General features: G+C 36.0%; 1 protein-coding gene across 2 annotated transcripts; it reads right to left on the bottom strand.

Annotated features, from left to right (window-relative positions):
* Positions 1-4,113: 4,113 nt before the first annotated feature.
* Positions 4,114-17,453, bottom strand: LOC108992744 (solute carrier family 35 member F1-like). Of its 2 annotated transcripts, XM_035692571.1 has the most exons (12): positions 16,939-17,402; positions 16,167-16,261; positions 14,625-14,682; positions 12,377-12,392; positions 12,198-12,283; positions 11,949-12,025; positions 11,024-11,106; positions 10,686-10,737; positions 9,519-9,587; positions 6,604-6,690; positions 6,443-6,504; positions 4,114-4,736 (listed from the first exon to the last, which is right to left on the bottom strand). In XM_035692571.1, the coding sequence occupies exons 1-12, from the start codon at positions 17,051-17,053 to the stop codon at positions 4,508-4,510; spliced, it is 1,029 nt and encodes a 342-aa protein (XP_035548464.1). In that variant the 5' UTR covers positions 17,054-17,402; the 3' UTR covers positions 4,114-4,507. The 2 variants fall into 2 exon arrangements, with proteins under 2 accessions (XP_035548464.1, XP_018822917.1); XM_018967372.2 differs by having other exon boundaries at positions 12,198-12,392; positions 16,939-17,453.
* Positions 17,454-18,054: the final 601 nt, after the last annotated feature.

Raw genomic sequence — 18,054 nt, forward strand, 5'->3', positions numbered from 1 at the left:
ATTCTTCTCTGTTTTTTCCTCTCCAGGCAAGACAACCATAGGAAACCAAAATAATAATCTGGGATTTTGTTAGGGGGTGTCGTGTGTGTGCAGTGTAGGTGCAGTGGAGATGGGGTGTCGTATATGTATATGAGGTGCAGTGGAAGAGTGCGGTGAAGGATTGAAGTGTGGAACTGAGGAATGAGTGAGCGTATGTGTGGCAGGTGATTCATTACTAGGGTAGAATTACAGAGGTGCCCTCAATGTAGCGAGATTGTGTTTATGCCATTTACCAGCGTAACGAATTTAACTGCCACTCGAATGTATAAAATCTGAGACTGACATTTTCATTTTGAATGTGAATAAAACCTATTCTTGGAGGATCTGATCTCTTGAAGATCAGAGTTGAGTACTTTTACATGTTCTTTTTCTTGATTCTGGAAGACTGTAACAAAGTGGTATCAGAGCAGTTTGAGTTCTTGGGAGGAATGGCTGACGGCACAGGGTATAAGGAGTTTTAGAGAAGATGGTGCTGGGGTTGAGACAAGAAAAAAGAGTGGAGGACCATCAAGGGGCCTTGGAAGAATTGAATTCAAAAATGGATTTGCAGTTGGAAGCCGTGAATAGAGGAAGAATGGTCTCTCAAAATGGGCATGGCAGACATGAGGAAGGGATGAATACTGAAAATTCTGAGGTATCTGGAGGGATGCAGTTTCATTCTATTAAACTGGATTTTTCAAGATTTGATGGGGAAAATCTAACTGGGTGGGTTTATAAGGCAAATCACTGCTTTGCCTTACATCCCATCCTGGAGGGCAGAAGATCTTGATGTCTTCCTTTTACATGGAAGGCAATGCACTAATATAGTTTCAGGATGCTGAGAAGACAGTAAATTTCAACTCTTTGGATTCCTTTATAGTGGCTTTGCAATTGAGGTTTGGGAGTTCTTCTTATGATGATCCCATGAAAGCAATTACAAGATTGAGGTAGACCACATCAGTAGCAGCCTACAAATCTCAATTTGAGGTCATCTCAAATCAATTGAGAGGGTTGTCTAAAAATTACAAGTAAAGTTATTTCTTAAGTGGACTAAAAGATGAAATTTGGCTTCCAGTCAAAATGCTACACCCTCAGAGTTTGAATTCTGCCTTTGGATTGGCTAAGATTCTAGAGGAGTACATCAATAGTACTCGGGGTGGAAACAGAGTAGTGGGATATCATGCTCCTTATTTGTCAATACCTAAGGGAGGGAGTGTGATAGTCAATAATTCTATTAGGAAGGAGCTTGGTCCTGGAAGTAAAGTCAATAATTCTAAGACTACAACTCCTATTCAAAAATTGAGTCCAGCTGAGATTTTTTTTTGGGGGGGGGGGGTGATTATAAGTGAAATCCAAGCCATAGATGCAAGAAGGCCATAATCTTTGTTATTGAGGGCATGAAGTTATTTTAGGAAGGGGATGTGGAGAATGGTAAAGGGCTAAAAGAGACTAAAAGGTGGGATCTTAATCTTGAGTGTGAAATTTCAGAGATTTTATTGCATGCCATTGCTGGTTCTTCGAGTCCAAAACCATGAGAATCAATGGTCGATTTTAGGGTTGTTCAGTAGTGGTTCTTGTAGATACAAGGAGCACTCATAACTTTCTCGATCCTATGATGGCAAGAAGGGTTGGGTTGATAATAAATAGTAAGGAGTAAATTGAAGATAGAGTGGCTAATGGGAAAAGAATTAGGAGTGAAGGTATGGTGCATGGTGCTGAATTCTAGATACAAGAGAATAAGTTTGTGATTGATTTCTTTCTGCTTTCACTAGGAGGGTTTGATGTGGTAGTAGGAATGCAGTGGTTGAGAATCTTGGGACTAGATTGTGGGATTTTAATAGTCTCATTGTGACTTTTGAGAATAATAAGAAGTCTATGGTTTTGAGATGTATAAGTTCATGTAAGTCTGTGCTGAAGGAGGATGTAAAGATCTACCAATTTACAGATTGTGTCACGAGATCAAAATAAGCTAGTAGGAAGAGTTTATCCAAGTATAGAAGTTGTGTTGCTCAAGTATGGAAGGGTATTTGAAGAGCCTAAAAGGTTACCACCCAAGAGGGGTAAGGACCACCAGATCAAACTCAAGGAGGGGACACTGCTAGTATCTGTGAGGCCATACAGATACCCCTTCTACCAAAAAGCATAAACTGAAAAAATTGTTCAAGAATTGTTGGATGCAGGGGTAATTAGAGATAGTCAATCTCCATTCTCTTCACTTGTACTTTTGGTGAGGAAATTTGATGGGAATTGGCGCATGTGTATCATGTGTATGACTATAGGGCACCAAACAAGAAAATAGTGAAGGATAAGTTTCCAATTCCTGTTATTGATGAATTACTGGATGAGTTGTTTGGGGCCACAATCTTCTCTAAGTTAAACCTCAGATCTAGGTACCACTGGATAAGAGTGAGAGAATGTGGCATTGAGAAAACTGAATTCAGAACACATTAGGGGCACTTTGAGTTTTTGGTTATGCATTTTGGCTTAACCAATGCTCCAGCTACTTTTCAAGGCTTGATAAATGAGGTATTCTAGCATTTCCTATGCAAATTTGTTAGTGTTTTTTTTTTTTTTTTGTGGTATATTGTTCTTGAACAAAACTAAAGAGGACCACTTACAACACTTGTAAATAGTGTTGGATACTTTAGCAAAAAATATACTATTTGCTAAGAGTAAGTGTAGGTTTGGCTGTGAGGAGATTGATTATTTGGGGTATTTAGTTTTGTTGGTGGAGTTAAAGCAGATCCATCTAAAATTAAGGCCATGATTGTTTGGCCCTTGCCCAAGTCTATTAAGTCCTTGAGAGGATTTCTTGGACTGACCGGATATTATAGAATGTTTATGAGGAATTATGGATTAATTTCTGCCCCACTCACTGATTTGCTAAGGAAGGATGCATTATATGGGGTTCTGAAGCTTCACAAGCATTTGAGGCATTAAAGCAGACAATCACCAACCCACCTATTTTAACATTGCCTAATTGGTGCAGTGCTGATACAAGATGGGAGACCCTTAGCCTTTCTGAGCCAGGCCTTAAAAGGGAAAGCCTTGGACTTATCCACCTTTGAGAAAGAATTACTAGCTTTGGTGCTTGTTATTAAGAAGTGGAGACCTTATTTATTAAGGGCTGCCTTTGAGATAAAAACAAACCAACAAAGCTTGAAGTTTCTATTGGAGCAGTAGATAGGGACACCATCACAACATAAATGGATTAGCAAACTTTTGGGTTATGATTTCACTATTCAATATAAGAAGGACAAAGAGAATGAGCTATAGATGCACTTTCAAGAAAAGATGAGGGTTTGGAAGAAGAAGGTACTTTGTCTGCTATCACAGTGATTGACCCAATTTGGTTGGAAAGGTTGAAGGCTTCTTACTTGTATGAGAAAGAGATCTCTGAGATTTGTAGGAAGCTGCAACAAGGTTCTTCCTAGGGCTGTAAAGATAAACTGGAGAACCGGCTCGGACCAATTGGTTCGGTCCAGGATTGGTTCCTCCATTTTAAAAACCGGTCAAAATTGGTCCAGTTCTGGTTTTAGGTTTTTCGGCATCAGACTGGACCAATTCGTATATATATATTAATTAATTTTTAATATTATATATAATATTTTTTATATTATATATAATTTTATATAATATATATAATTATATCTGAAATAATGATATATTATAATTTATAACATAAAATTTAAATTTTAAACATGAACGTTTGTTTGATCATATGTTTTATATAAAGTATATATATATATTAATTATATTTTATAACCTAATAAATTCTCAACATATTCATTTCGATAAATACATTAGTAATATTAATACTAAAACTGGAAAACTGGCCAAAACTAGTAAAACTGGAAGTATTGGTTTAAGAGGAAAACCGGTATGGTATCGGTTCTTGAAAATACAAAACCGATATATACCGGTTTGGTTCCAAAATTTGTCCAAAACCGAACCAAACCGGACCGTTTACACCTCTCGTGCTTCCATGGACCCAACATTTGAGGTTAAAAATGAACTGTTGTTTAAGAAAACAAGAAACACTAGGTTGTATGGGGATGAATTGGTGCTGATACGGGAATGGAGCCTGCTGGTTATTTTCGTTTTGTCGATTGTACTCTGCGTGTAATTAGATTTAAACAATATATGTCAACAAACCAGGAGAGTTCCCGGAGTTGAACACAAATGTAATTACAATAAATCAAGCTTAAGCCTGTAACGTAACCAACTCATAGGTCCAACGCGTAGAACCTCCAAAAATAATGTCAACAGGAGGGGGGAAAAAGTAAACAACAAAGGAAAAAACTGAGAACCATAATTTACACTTCTTTCTTCAACGTGGTAAATGGTTATTGTTCAAATGACAATCCCAACGAGGCCAATATACAGGCTACCTTCAATTTGATAGCAGCAGCACTGCATCCTCTCCCTCCGCAAATAAGAATGTGATGATGTCTTCCCCTGATTTCCATAAATCAAACTCCTAATCATATCATGATTTCTTCCCTTGCACATCTTTTCCCATGGCCTTGCTCTCAACATATTCCCTTCCTGCAACACTAATGGCAGTATTATCATGCTTGCTGCTTTCCCCTGTTTTCGAGCTCCCTGCTATAGTTCCTTGGTTGTGACTTCCTGAACTAGCTTCCGCGTCAAAATGCTTGCTTTGTTCAGCATCTTCATCAGCAACATCAGCACGCTGTTGATCCTCTTTGTCACCCCTGCATCAACCATCAGAATGTCAAACACGTGTCTATATCAGTCTGCTAGCAAAAAGAAAGAGAACTATCACACAGGACATAGACTGCACAACAAAAGAAAGCAAGAATTGTTTTTTTTTTTTTTTCGGGGGAGGGGGAGGTTATCCATGTGCAAGAAAGTAGTCATTTTTTAGAACTGCAATGAGCACTTAATTAGAGATCTTCTGCAAAGTGGGCGATCACTTGTTAAAAAAAATGAATGAAAGTCGGTGCTCACTTGTGTTCTATCAACAAAATTCTACAGATCTTAAGTACTGCAGAGCACCTAACCAATTGATGCTGCCACTCAGGCATTACTCAATAGAGGTGCAACGCTTACTGAAGTACCAAAACAACTACAATATGCACCACTTCCAACTGAAAAACAAATTCTAGTCATTTATGCAGGCTGTCAATGGATTCTGTGATTGAATGCCTTAGAAAAAATTTCTCAATATGAGAGAGCCATTCCAAGTAGTATAAAACCAGAATTACTACAATCCCTTCCAACCAACTCACAGTTTCAATAATTGGAAGTGTGCAAGAAGGTCTATGTTCCAAGCCAACAAAGGCTGGAAAAGACCTCTGTACCTATGCTACATATTCAAGGCAACCAAGTTTACATTATTCTGCCCTCTTATCTAGGGTGGGAATTAGGATTTTAAGATTTGATTTTAATTTAGTATATTTTTTATAAGGATTTTAAGTTAATATATTGCAAATAAAGTTGTATCCATAAGTGTTAATAGAGTAAAAACAAAAGAGAAAAAGCACAATAGTTTTTTTCTTAATATATTTAAATTTTCAACTCAATTAACTATCAAAATGGAATTCGACTTCCTTTCAAATTCTGAAATCATCTATAAGTGAATTTTTAATAAATTTCACAATAACTTTTCTTTTAATGCATAGCATTAAAGATACAATCGGAAACTCATTCATATAAAATTTAATATTTTAAGGAAAATTATTGACTTTCTAAAGTCAACAGATAAAATATACTTTTGAGTAAAAAAATATTCATAAAGATTCGTAGAGCTTTGGCAAAAGAAAAAGTTTACTCAATAAAAATAAAAGTCTTTCAGATATCAATATATGACTGGGTTGGTGGGAGGCGAGACCCTTGCCCCACTGGGAGAACCAAAGGCGTGGTTGCGTGGCAACCCCTTTAGTTCGCTTTTTAATTTTATTTTATTTAAATATTATTTGTTTTTTTATATAATTCTTTAATTTTAGAATGTCTATTAAATCTTTTTAGAGTTTTTATCTTGACCTTTTTTCATGTTATAATTCCACATCAGTATGTTTAATGGTTTATTAACAAAATTCTAATGGATTGAATAATTTGATTCAACCTGAAAAGCAGAGTAAAATGTTCAATTTAAAAGCATAGAAAGTAAATTGATTTTAAGACAACACGAAAACCAATTTAGTATTTAACCTGTAAGTTATCTTCAGCATGTCATAAAGACCAACAAGCTCATTGGCAATTAACATAATAGCCATTAATTGATCTCGAGCATATTTTCAAGCCCAAGCAAGCTTAAATATTCAATGAAGCATTTTGAACAAGTTAAATCCAACCAATAATAGTCAGTTTCTGCAATTCAATTGTTGACATTCATGATGTTCTTTTCAAGCCCCTACCTAGTGAGAAAATTTTTGAAACAGAATCCAAAATTACATACCCTGAATAAATAACAAGCCCGGCAGTGACAGCAGCAAAGGCTACAAAGTACATCCAGTCAACCTGATAAGGATGATTGGCGTTAGATATCAATTACAGATTCTAGCACATATATCTTACACTTGATATTTTATCACAAGATTGATATCATAGCTTACAAACCTTTTCATTGTATGCAAAGATGCGAATCAAGACAGACCACATGTCCGAGGTCAACAAAGACAAGTTCAGCATTGTAGACCCATTAATCTGCAAGGAAAAACAAACTTTTTTTAATAACTAATTTAAGACTTTATTGAAGAGCACAAAAGGCATAGCCTAACTGCACAGAAAGTTTACAAGAGAAACATCAAATTGGAAGTAGCAAAAGATACAAGAAAAATGTGAAAACTTAGTCATTAAAGTCTCTAGTGGCAGCACAAGAAACAGAGTATTGAAGAAATGAATTTAAGTTCTTCCATCGTTTTATTGTGGTCTTCAACATTTTTATATTTCCTCCTCCAAATACACCACTAGATAAATAGGGACCATCTTCCACATTGCTGCGATTTGCATTTTTCCAAATAACACCCTCTAGCATGCAAAGAGATCTACTATCCTTTTAGGTATAACCCAAGCCAACCCAACTCTACCAAGGAAATCATGCCACAAGGCTTTGGAACTCATAATGGAGTAAAAGGTGGTCTACAAATCCTCCTCTCCTTTTGCACATAGAGCTCCAACAAGTCACAATTATATGACGTTTGCTAAGATTATCTGTGTTGAGGATATTTCCTAAGGAGGCTGTCCAAGCAAAGAGGGCTACTCTTAGAGCTGCCCCAGTCTGGAAAAGATGACCATATTGAGGGATAACGACCAGATAGAAAGAATGAACAATGAATTTACTTTTCTTAGAAAGGTTCCAAATGGTCTCGACACTTCCATGACATAATCTCTGAAGACGAGATTGAAAAACTCTGAAGACATCAGTTGACATTCCACTAAGTGATTGATTGGATACATCCGATAGCTCAGTCATTGAAAGCTGCTGCATGCAAAACAATATACTCTCAGAGAAAGATTCCATGAGAAGCCTGTCTCCACATCATAATTCATGCCGAGAGCCAACACCATCCTCAAAGTCTAGTATGACTACAACATACCCTCCAACCTCTTCTCATATCTTTCACAACCTTACTCATTAGACCATCTCTCTCCCCAAAAACAACCATTTTTAGAGTCCACTACAACTTTGCACAAAGTGCCCCTTTCATGTTGGCAACACCAAAGCTACTTTCCTAGCAGAGGCTGATTTAACAAAAGAAAATTTCATCCTCCCAAACCTCCCTCAGAAATTGGAGAGCACACCTGATCGTGATTCACTTGAGTTTGAGCTCTCCACCCAACCCGCTCCATAAAAGTTTTCATTGTAGCTTCTCTTTGCTTAGCCACACTAGTTGGGAGGGGAAACAAGGACAGAAAATATGTAGGCAAATTTGAGAGAGTACTCCTGATTAATGTGATCCTGCCACCCTCAGATAAATACACTTGCTTTCAACCAGCCAATCAACGTTTAATCTTCTGAATCGTTCAATCCTAAATAGACTTGGCCTGGAAAGAGCACCTAAAGGTAGGCCAAGGTATTTCGTAGACAAAGAGGATACCTTCTATTCCAAATTTCCAATATGCTAGCCAGACTATCAACACTAGAAACAATACCCGCAGGAACTGACAAAGACTTGGCCAAATTCACCTTCAATCCAATACTTCAAAGCATAAAAAAGAGTCCTCAAAAAGTGGATGTCCTAGATTCGCCCCACAAAATATTAAAGTATCATCTGCAAACAATAGTTTGGAAATGTTAAGAACACTGAATATTACTAGCACCCATAGAAAAGCCAGAGAGAACCTCCATCAACAGTAGCCAAAAACATTTTGCTAAGAGCCTCAATGAAAATAACAAATAGTAGCGGAGCCAATGGATCACCTTGTCAAAAACCACGAGAGCTATTGAAGAAACCAGCTGGACTGCCAATTACCAATACCCAAAAACTCACCGAAGTGATAATGTGCAATCCAAGATTGCCATTTCCCCCCAAAACTGCATCTCCCAAGTAAATTATAACGAAGGTCCCAGTTAACATGATAGTAAGCCTTCTCAATATCTAGCTTGCAAAACCCCACGCCTGCATCAAGGCTTCCTTTAAACTTCTATTGGTATAAAACTCTTAAAATACGCTTATAATGTCAACTTTAATCACTTCCCAGCAAACTCGAAAGAAGGCTATAGTAATCCATATGGGCATGGCACTTTGCCACTAACCATCCTTTTTACAAGTTTGAGGACTTCATTCTCTTCAAATAGCTTCTCAAGAGTAGACAAAGTTCTTTAGTAGCATATATCCCAAGATGTTCAAAATTGCAATTTTCCATGCAATACTTGAACATAAAATTCATTTTCTTTTTAATTCCTTTTGGTATGCAATTTGAACCAAAGATATTAACCAATTCACCTTCCCGCTCCAAGCCAACACATCTCTATATCCAATAAATAAAAAATTTCAAAATTTCTTTGTCCAAATCTATCAAAAGCCAATGTTTAAAACCTAGTTCTCTAAATGATATGAAGCATTTAACTAAAATGAAAATTTATCTTTTGATCAGTAGATTATTTATAACTTTGGAAGATGGTCAATGTAGCTTGCTTTGAAGCCACTGCACTAGATGCGCATGTAGTGAAGGGAATCTATGAGATAAGGTTCTCGGACCGGGTTCCGGGTCTTATCAGTACTACATGTTAGTACCATTCCCTTGGCAGTCCCACATAATAGATAAGAAAGAGCTTTATAATGCACGGGAGAAAGATAAAATGTAACTACACCAAAAAAGGAAAGTTGCAGTGTCCTCTATGGGTTAAATAATCATCAACAAAAAAATTAAAATAAGCATAACTATAACCATGAGCACAAAAGCAAATATAGCTCTTATCATCATTACCCTTCAACTTCAATCTAAGGCTCTCAATCCCATTATAAGGCATACAACAGGGGAACGAGTACAAAATCAAACAGACAAGTCTTGGATACTTAAGCTCATACCTTAAGCAAGATAGGGACTAACGAGTAAAAGAGAAACATAGCCACTGCAAATCCAACAAACGGAAGTGCCTGACACCAGAACATGAACAAAACAATGTCACATTAAATGAGGTAAAAAACAATGACTAAACTTCTCTACACATAGACAAAATATGATCAAAACCATAGCATTATTAAATAACCATTAGGTGTAGGAAAAACCTATATGTTGTCATCTATCTTATATCGAGTCTCTTTCTCCTGAAGGAATCTTAAATCTTGAGTATTTAGTGGTGTATTTAATCAAGAGTATGTTGACTGGATATTTGTTCAGAGCCAGCTTCAAACATTACATACGTTTTTTTGAAATGTTTTAAACCTAAACATTAGGCCTTGTTCTTTGGTCACACAGCTCAACTAGATATATTCTTTAATGTGTCAAAATGTTGTACACCTGTTTCGGGTTGGGTTGGGGTGGGGTAGGGGTTGGGAGGGAGAGAGTTCTTTGAATTTTTTTTTTTTTTATAAGATAACATTTTATTAATAGAAGTAAATAGGCATTGCCCAAGTACACAGAAGGTATACAAACAGCATACACCTAGTTACATAAAAAGGAACTAGAAAGGGATACAAGAAAGTCATTGAAGCATTATGAACACAACCAAAAATTCATTCCATTTAATTGGTAAACCAAGAGGAGTGACAAAAAGAAAACTGCAAGATCTTTTTATGAGGAGCCAATGCTACAGAACATGAATCTCTACTCAACTGAACCTGCCAGAAGTATCAGTGGCTTAGTCAAGGTTAAATTTTCAATTTTCAGAAATCAAGTGTAGCAATAAAGCATTAATTTTAAGATGCAAAATTAATTTTATTCCCTTCATTCCAATGTTTCCTTGTCAACCAAAAGGAAAGGAAATTTATATTTCACATAGAACTTTATATGGGCTTAATTTACAATATTGATCATATATGTATATATTATAAATAAGATAAGCTACAATATTCAACATATTTTCCTATCATTTTCTACAAGCTATCTTCACTTAAATTAATGTGTTTCATTGTTTTTAATCAAAGACTTAAATATATGACAGTTAGATGCCTCTCCAAGCCTGTGGATTTACTTCACTTGAGGGATATTGTGTGGGAGAGTGTGTGCATGCGAGGGGGGAGAGAATTACTTACTGCCCCTACTGACCATTGAATAGATTTGAGCTCATTGCGCTCAAGAATGCTTCTACAACAGAGATCATTAAGGACCACAACTTCAAAAAAGAATCACATATATACAACAAAACACCTTGAGCTTGTATATTTCTTTACACTACAACATCTAAAACACAAGTGCATTGGTATTAATATGCAATATAATTCCTTTGACCCCATTAATAAACCTTTCTACAAGCATTTATGTCTAGCGAAATTGTCACTTCAAGAGAAAAAAAACAACTGAACTAGTAAAAATGACAAAAATCTACCAACAAGGCAAAGTATATAATAATCAGCTCTGAAATCAAGGATACATTTGGATAGCACTGATAATGGCACCAAAAAGGCCCAGCAGTGCCATGAGCTCAACTCTATCTGCGTGCTTCACAAGAAATTCCTGCATTGAAAAGAATATCAAGGTTTGACTAGGCAATGTTAACTAATCACACTACGAAAAAGGAAAAAAATAGAAAAAGAAAAAAATATCCACCCCTAATATGGTGCTTGTTTGAGCATCTACCAGTTTGCGGTGCCAAACTCACTTGGAATGAGAAATAAAAGGAATTTTCCTATTAACCATAAAAGCACTTCTTTGAACCCATAACAAGGGAGATCTCATGCTGATTTTGGGAAACAAAATCCAAGGCCCCTTGGAATTCATAGAAACGGAAAGTTGTATGTGTGTGCCCATGTGTGGGAAAGACTGAACAGTACATAAAAAAGTAAGCATTAGGGAGAATTTACTCCTCTTATGGAATTTCGTTTTTGATGCTAAAGCAATTTCAAATAGGAACAATTTCAATAAAAGGGAAGAAAAAAGCATCAGTTCAAGGGCTCCCATGGTAGGGATCAGAACAAAGAAAGAGAAGGGATGAGAGGGACAAAATTGAAACTTCTTCCTTGGGTTTTCAATAATAAAAACCAGTAGAGCAGCAGGAAAGAGAGACGAACAAAAACTGGCAATGACAGTAATATTACACTACTAATAATACAGCAGCAAGTGATGATGGAAGGGAAGGAAGAAGGTAATGATTGAGAGGGGGACAAGGTGATAGGTCTACCACTCTGGACAATCAAAGGCAGAGTTTCCTACAATGATAAGATTTCCAATAATAACTATGAACATCAAAATAACAATATGCTGCACTATCATGTTCATACAGAAACAGACCTTTTTTGTTTTCTTTTTACTTTTAGAATGGCCTGCCATCAGAAAAGAAAAAGTCTGCATTATCTTACCTCACTGACATTACTGATAGCATATAGCATAGCACCAGCAATAACAAGTGAATCTCCTTTACGGGGGTTGCTCCCTCCTACAAGCCAAGTAGTGCACATGGCATCAGAACAACTAATTAATAAGAGAAAATATATATATTAACATTAGCTTGCTGGAAATTTACATAAATAGACCCGAGCATCACCAGATAAAATCAAAAAAAGGACAATGCTAAAGATCAAGTAGATGCTACAGAAGATGATGTTTACCTGCTCGATCACCAGCATGAACGTCTGAAAAAACAACAACGACAAGGCCAGCGACACAAACAACTACACCGACTATCTTTCGAAACCTATATTTTGTTTTTAAGAAAATCCAGGTAAGAACCATGACAGAGGGTATTGACCAACAATCTAGAAGCATGACGCTTGTCAGAGATGTGTACTGATAAGCCTTCACCACTGCAGATTAAACAGAGATTGAAACAGTTACAGTTAATGCAACCATAAAAAAAAAATAATAATGTTTTTGATAAGTAAAATAAACATTTCTGAAAAAAAAGGAGCCTAAGAAGAAATTGGCTCTAACAAGAGCCTGTATTGACTGCAAAAATAATGAAAAAGGGACTAATTAATACTAAAATTTTCCAAATTAAAAACTTCGTCTTTAGTTTCTTGTTTATTCTTTTTTTAAGGACATTAATTTCATGATGATTCAGCAAAATATACATTAAGAATGACTTTATCGTCTACCAAAAAGGTAATTTGAGTTCTAAAGTGTACTCTGAATTTGATAACCACACAACGACGCGATGCATATATTTTTTAAGACGATTGGTTGTTTCAGAACTTCCACATTTCAGTAGTTTGTTTACATTAGTAACCTATTTTCTGTAAATTTATAGCCTTAAATATATACCACTTTACCAGATAGACTCTCTCTTATTTGCAGATGATACCCTCCTTTTTTGTGAAGCGGATCATGGCCAAATTCAAACTCTACTAGCACTTTTGTTATGCTTTGAAGCCATGTCGAGGCTTAAGGTGAATCTTGGTAAGTCTGAGATGGTTGCAGTGGGCGTGGTGCCAAATCTCAACAGCCTGCCGAACCTTCTGGCTTGTAAAGTGTCTTCTTTGCCTATGAAATATTTGGGCCTCCCGTTGGGAGCGACTATTAAGGCTAGAGCTATTTGGGATGGGGTTGTGGAGAAAGTAGAGAAAATGTTGACTGGTTGGAAACGGTTGTATTTATCGAAACGGGGTCGACTCACATTAATTAAGAGCACTTTATCTAACCTCCCCGCCTATTTTTTATTATCTATTTCCTTTGCCTGTAGGGGTGGCGAATAGGATTGAGAAGTTATTTCGGGCTTTTTTGTTTTTTGGGGGGGGGAGGAGGAAACAGAATTTCATCTTGTTAATTGGAATAAAGTTTGTTCCCCAATCTCGAATGGTGGCTTGGGAGTGTGCAACTTGAAGACTTTCATTGAAGCTCTGTTGGGGAAATGGATATGGAGGTACCACTTGGAGGGGGATTCGCTGTGGAAGGAAATTATTGACTTTAGACATGGAAGTGCTTGGGGGGCTGGTGCTCCAATGGAGTGAGGGGGGGTATGGCGTGGGCTTATGGAAATTTATTAGAAGGGGATGACAGAGTTTCAAAAATCATATATGTTTTGTTGCTAGAGAGGCTACCAAAATCAGGTTTTGGCATGATGTTTGGTGTGAAGGTTGCGCTCTTGATAGGGTCTTTCCAGCACTCTATCATATTGTAGCTAATAGGGATGCTTCTGTGGCGGATCTGCGTGTATTTTCTCATGGTTCTCACCAGTGCAATGTCCTATTTAATAGGGATATTCATGATTGGGAATTGCACATCGTTTCAGAATTTTTCAGATTTATATACTCCACAGGAAACACTACGGCACAGGGGGATAGGATGCAATGGAGGTCCTATGGCAACAAGAAGTGTACAGTCAAGGCATGTTACAAAATATTGGCATCACAAGGTAATGTTCCTTTCCCGTGGAAGAATATTTGGAGGTCTCGTATACCTTCCAAAGTAGCGTTTTTTGTATGGACTGCTGCTTTTGGGAAGATTTTGACCACGGACAACTTGAGGAAGAGGGGGCTCATTGTGATGGATTGGTGTTATTTCTGTAAAAAGCATGGAGAATTCGTGGATCACTTATTATTGCATTGTGAGGTGACAAGGGTGTTGTGAGATGATATCTTTAGAAGAGTCGATGTCGCTTGGGTAATGTCATTGAGGGTGGTTGATTTCTGGCTTGTTGGAAGGAGATTCAAGGCTGTCCTCAAGTGGCGGCAGTGTGGAAGATAATTCCATTGTGCATTATGTGTGGTGTATTTGGTCAGAAAGGAATGAGCGGTACTTTGAAGATAGGGAGCGCGCAATGGCGGAGCTTCAGAATTTTTTGCGTACACATTATTGCTTTGGTTTTCAGCCATTGTGCTTAATGGAAACAATGCTCATGACTTCCCGGCCTTAATCTATTGATCCTAGAATGTATTTAGGTTTTCTTTTGTATACTTCCTATGACTATGCCTATTTCATTCATATCAATAAAATTTATCTCTTACTTATAAAAAAAAAAAAAAATGAGCAGTACACATGCATACAACTGATCAGGCTAAACACACCCAGTATAGAGAAACTATATTAGTTATTCTCACCAAGAAAATTGGCCTCCACATCTACCAATCCAAGAGGTATGTAGTAATACCATTTTGCCTGCATGAATAAAAAGAAAAAAAAAAAGAAAAGATAGAAGTGCTAGTCTTTAAATATTGACATAAGAAAAAACAAGTACAGACAACGATGAAAGGAGGACTAATTAATGAGCTATTTGGTCCTTTCTCTTTACCTCAACCTAAAACATCTCATGCACACAAATACTATTAACCTAGTTCACTTCCTCATCATCCAGGTTAATCAAAATTCCTTCTACTCATCCACTATAAAAAAATTGTGAAAACTACAATAGTTATGTCATGACTATGTAATTCCTTAGTGTTAAAAAATGCTGCTCCCTAAAGCAAGGCTCAAGTTTTGGTAATTTAATAGAAATTTGTGGATGAATTAATTCAATTACAGCCATGAATATTTGCATTAGAAAGCACATATTCACACGAACTCTCCAAATCTGATTCCATGATATTTAGCTATCATCAATCCAAGTGTGAAGTGTCCTTATTAGGGTGGTATAAAAAATGTTCCTTTCCCAGTCTTTTCAGCCTGTATCACCCATTGCTGGACCTTGACTTCCACGAATAATTCCGTTGTCTCTTTTTAAAATTTTACAGTTTGTTTCAAATTAAGTTATTAAAAAAAAAAAAAACACATTAAGTTATTAAAAAAAAAAAAGAAAAGAAAAGATGCAGCAAATAGATTGTAACAACATAATGACACCAAATTTCAAAACCAACACATAAAAAGCTGACTGTTATAGTCTTTTAATACTTTTTAGCATCTTGATGCTGTTTTTTCTTTTATCAAGTTTCTCTTACTGCTACTACATATTGTAATGCATATTGAACCATATATCGTTTTATTTGTATATCTGCCAGAAATATTACAATTTCAGGAGAATAATTTATTCCTTTGAACTGGTTCGATCAAGATACCTTTTTAAGATGAAACCCATATTTGGTGTTTAAACTATAAAGGCTTCCATCCCAAATAACATTAACCATTACCATGACTTCTGGCAATCACAACTAGTCTTTTTAATTTGTAATTGGACGACACACAAAACTAATAAAGAAGGTAAGGATTCTTGATATGTGTAATTTTTACACTCATCTAGGAAATCATCACCAGGACGGTTTTTATATGCTTTTAAACTAAGCGTGTTCTCTAAGCCCAAGGGCCACAGCTTGGATAACTACACATGTAAAATTATTTAATCATGGATTCCAGTAGACAGTTGCTTTAGAAGTAAGGGCCCGTGGTTTCTGATTTACATCTAAACCACGTCCTTTTAGGAGTGACTTCCAGAGTTATGGATGTAACCATTTCAACAGTAAACATCTTGCTCGTTTGAAAACCCATCTCAACATCTCTTTCTAGCAAAGCCTATCCAACTGAGTATATTACTTCCTTATCACATCAGTCTGCTGTGTAAACTTCACACGTACTGATTTGAGATCATTTGAATGTAGGTGTTTCGGACATAGATATGAAAGTAAATAAAAAATAAAAGCATAGAGGATTACCTTGAGTGCTTTCTTCCGGTAAAGCACAATACTTCCATATATAATTGCCAAGAACACATAATTTAGAAAAGACTGTGAAGTTGGGGCATTAATTCCTACAAAACCATGAAAGATTAAGGAATAAATTCCAAGAAACAGAGAGTAACAGTATGTTATCCTACACTATATATCAGAAACCCGTATAAATGATGAAATCTCTCCCTCCCTCTCTCTCTCTCTCTCTCACTCTCTCTCTCTCTCCCTCACTCCCTCTCTCTACACACACACACACACAAATATATATGCTATCTATATTTTGCCTGTTCTTTTTTTTTTTTTTCTTTTATGGTGGGCTGAAAAGAGACAAACATACACACACACACACGTATAAGAAAATTAAACACATATTTACATATGAATATAATGCAATCCCTCAAAGCATAAAATGTGAAAAACGGAATACAATTTTAACAAATTCTTCATCCCTTTTTATTAAAAAAAAAAAAACTAAAATCCCCATTATTAATCGGATGTTCCAAGAAACGTTAACTTATAGCATATTTGAAACAACAAATGACAAATGCACACTTCAAAATGTAACAACAGAGGTAACAAAATTATTCCAGGCATTTACATAAGTTGCAAACTTGCAATAAATAATTAGAAGATTACTCTTTGAGTCATTACGAACAGAATGGATTTATAGGGGATTAACCAGTAGAATTATAGAAGTATAAGTTCAGGCTAAGACGGAAAATAATAACAGATGTAACATATACGAAAGCAACTACACCTTTTTTGGCGAGTTCAGAAGATGTGAAGCCAGTGGAAGTGATCAAAAACGAGAGAAGCTGTCCCAGCCCAAGACCTATCAACGTCTTCTTGGTCCAAAACTCCTTGAAGTTCATCCTTTTCTTCTACTTCTCCACAGAACACAGGCAACCAAGAAGAAATATTCGTCAAAAACCCAATTTAGAGAATAAGAAAATATTCAGAAACCAATCTGTAGAAGCTCTATTTCTGAGTGCTTATGGGGGCTTTGCAGGGCCTGAAAGGCTTAAATATCCAATACCAAATTTTGAGCTTTTATTAGTGTTGAGCGTGGAAAAAGGACTGATAAAATGGGAATGAGAGTGACGGCGAAAGAGAGGTTTTATCTGGGATGCCAGAGTAAACACTCGGATGCTGTGGTTTCCCAAATTCTGAAAGTGCGAGTCGGCGAGTGTGTTTGCAGCCGGGAATGTGGTCTATAGCAGCAGTTGAAAGTGATGTATAGCGGCGCACTGTCGTCCTACTTTATCACATAGTAAGCAAATTATCATTCAATCATAATAAATTATTACATCTATTTAATATAAAAAAAAAAATAATAATAATATAGTGTATAAAAGACAAAAAAAAATCATTTTTTATTTATTTAACTCGCTTTCTGGGCCAATCGATTTCAATGACAAAAAGTCAAAAACAGCTAGGATCATTCATTCCAAAAAAACAAACGAAATCAATTAGAATTATGTTGTAGTGTTAAAATTAAAGATAAATGGTAGGAAACTGAAAGAATGTAATATATGAAATTAGTTTTCCAGCTGTTCAAAATTATTCATTTTAAAATTTTTTTACATATTGTAAATAGGACAGTGTTACGTTCACAGAGATTCTCTACCGAACATTACAATTTTTTTTTTTCTTAAGCTATTTAGATATTTTTTAAAAATAAAAAAATCACATTTATTTAAAAATACTTAATTCCTAAGTAAAAAAAATTAAAAAAAAAATCGGTGGCCACCATCGGTTACCACTTTCTGTGAAAAAAATATATATTTTTTTCATAGGCAGAGAATTTATCAGTACGAGAGGATAAAAAATATGAAAATATATGCTTGAATTAACAAATAGCATTAATGAATTT

Source organism: Juglans regia, chromosome 7, assembly GCF_001411555.2.
Source record: "Juglans regia cultivar Chandler chromosome 7, Walnut 2.0, whole genome shotgun sequence".
In the NCBI taxonomy this organism is placed as follows: Eukaryota; Viridiplantae; Streptophyta; class Magnoliopsida; order Fagales; family Juglandaceae; genus Juglans; species Juglans regia.

Excerpts from the sequence above, each read along its gene's own strand:
- LOC108992744 (XM_018967372.2), bottom strand. The coding sequence starts at position 17,053 with ATGAACTTCAAGGAGTTTTGGACCAAGAAGACGTTGATAGGTCTTGGG. Across the intron at positions 12,026-12,197 it reads TCATGCTGGTGATCGAGCAG|GAGGGAGCAACCCCCGTAAA; the intron begins GTAAACATCATC and ends CTTGGCTTGTAG. Across the intron at positions 10,738-11,023 it reads ATTATCAGTGCTATCCAAAT|AAGCATTCTTGAGCGCAATG; the intron begins GTATCCTTGATT and ends TCTCTGTTGTAG.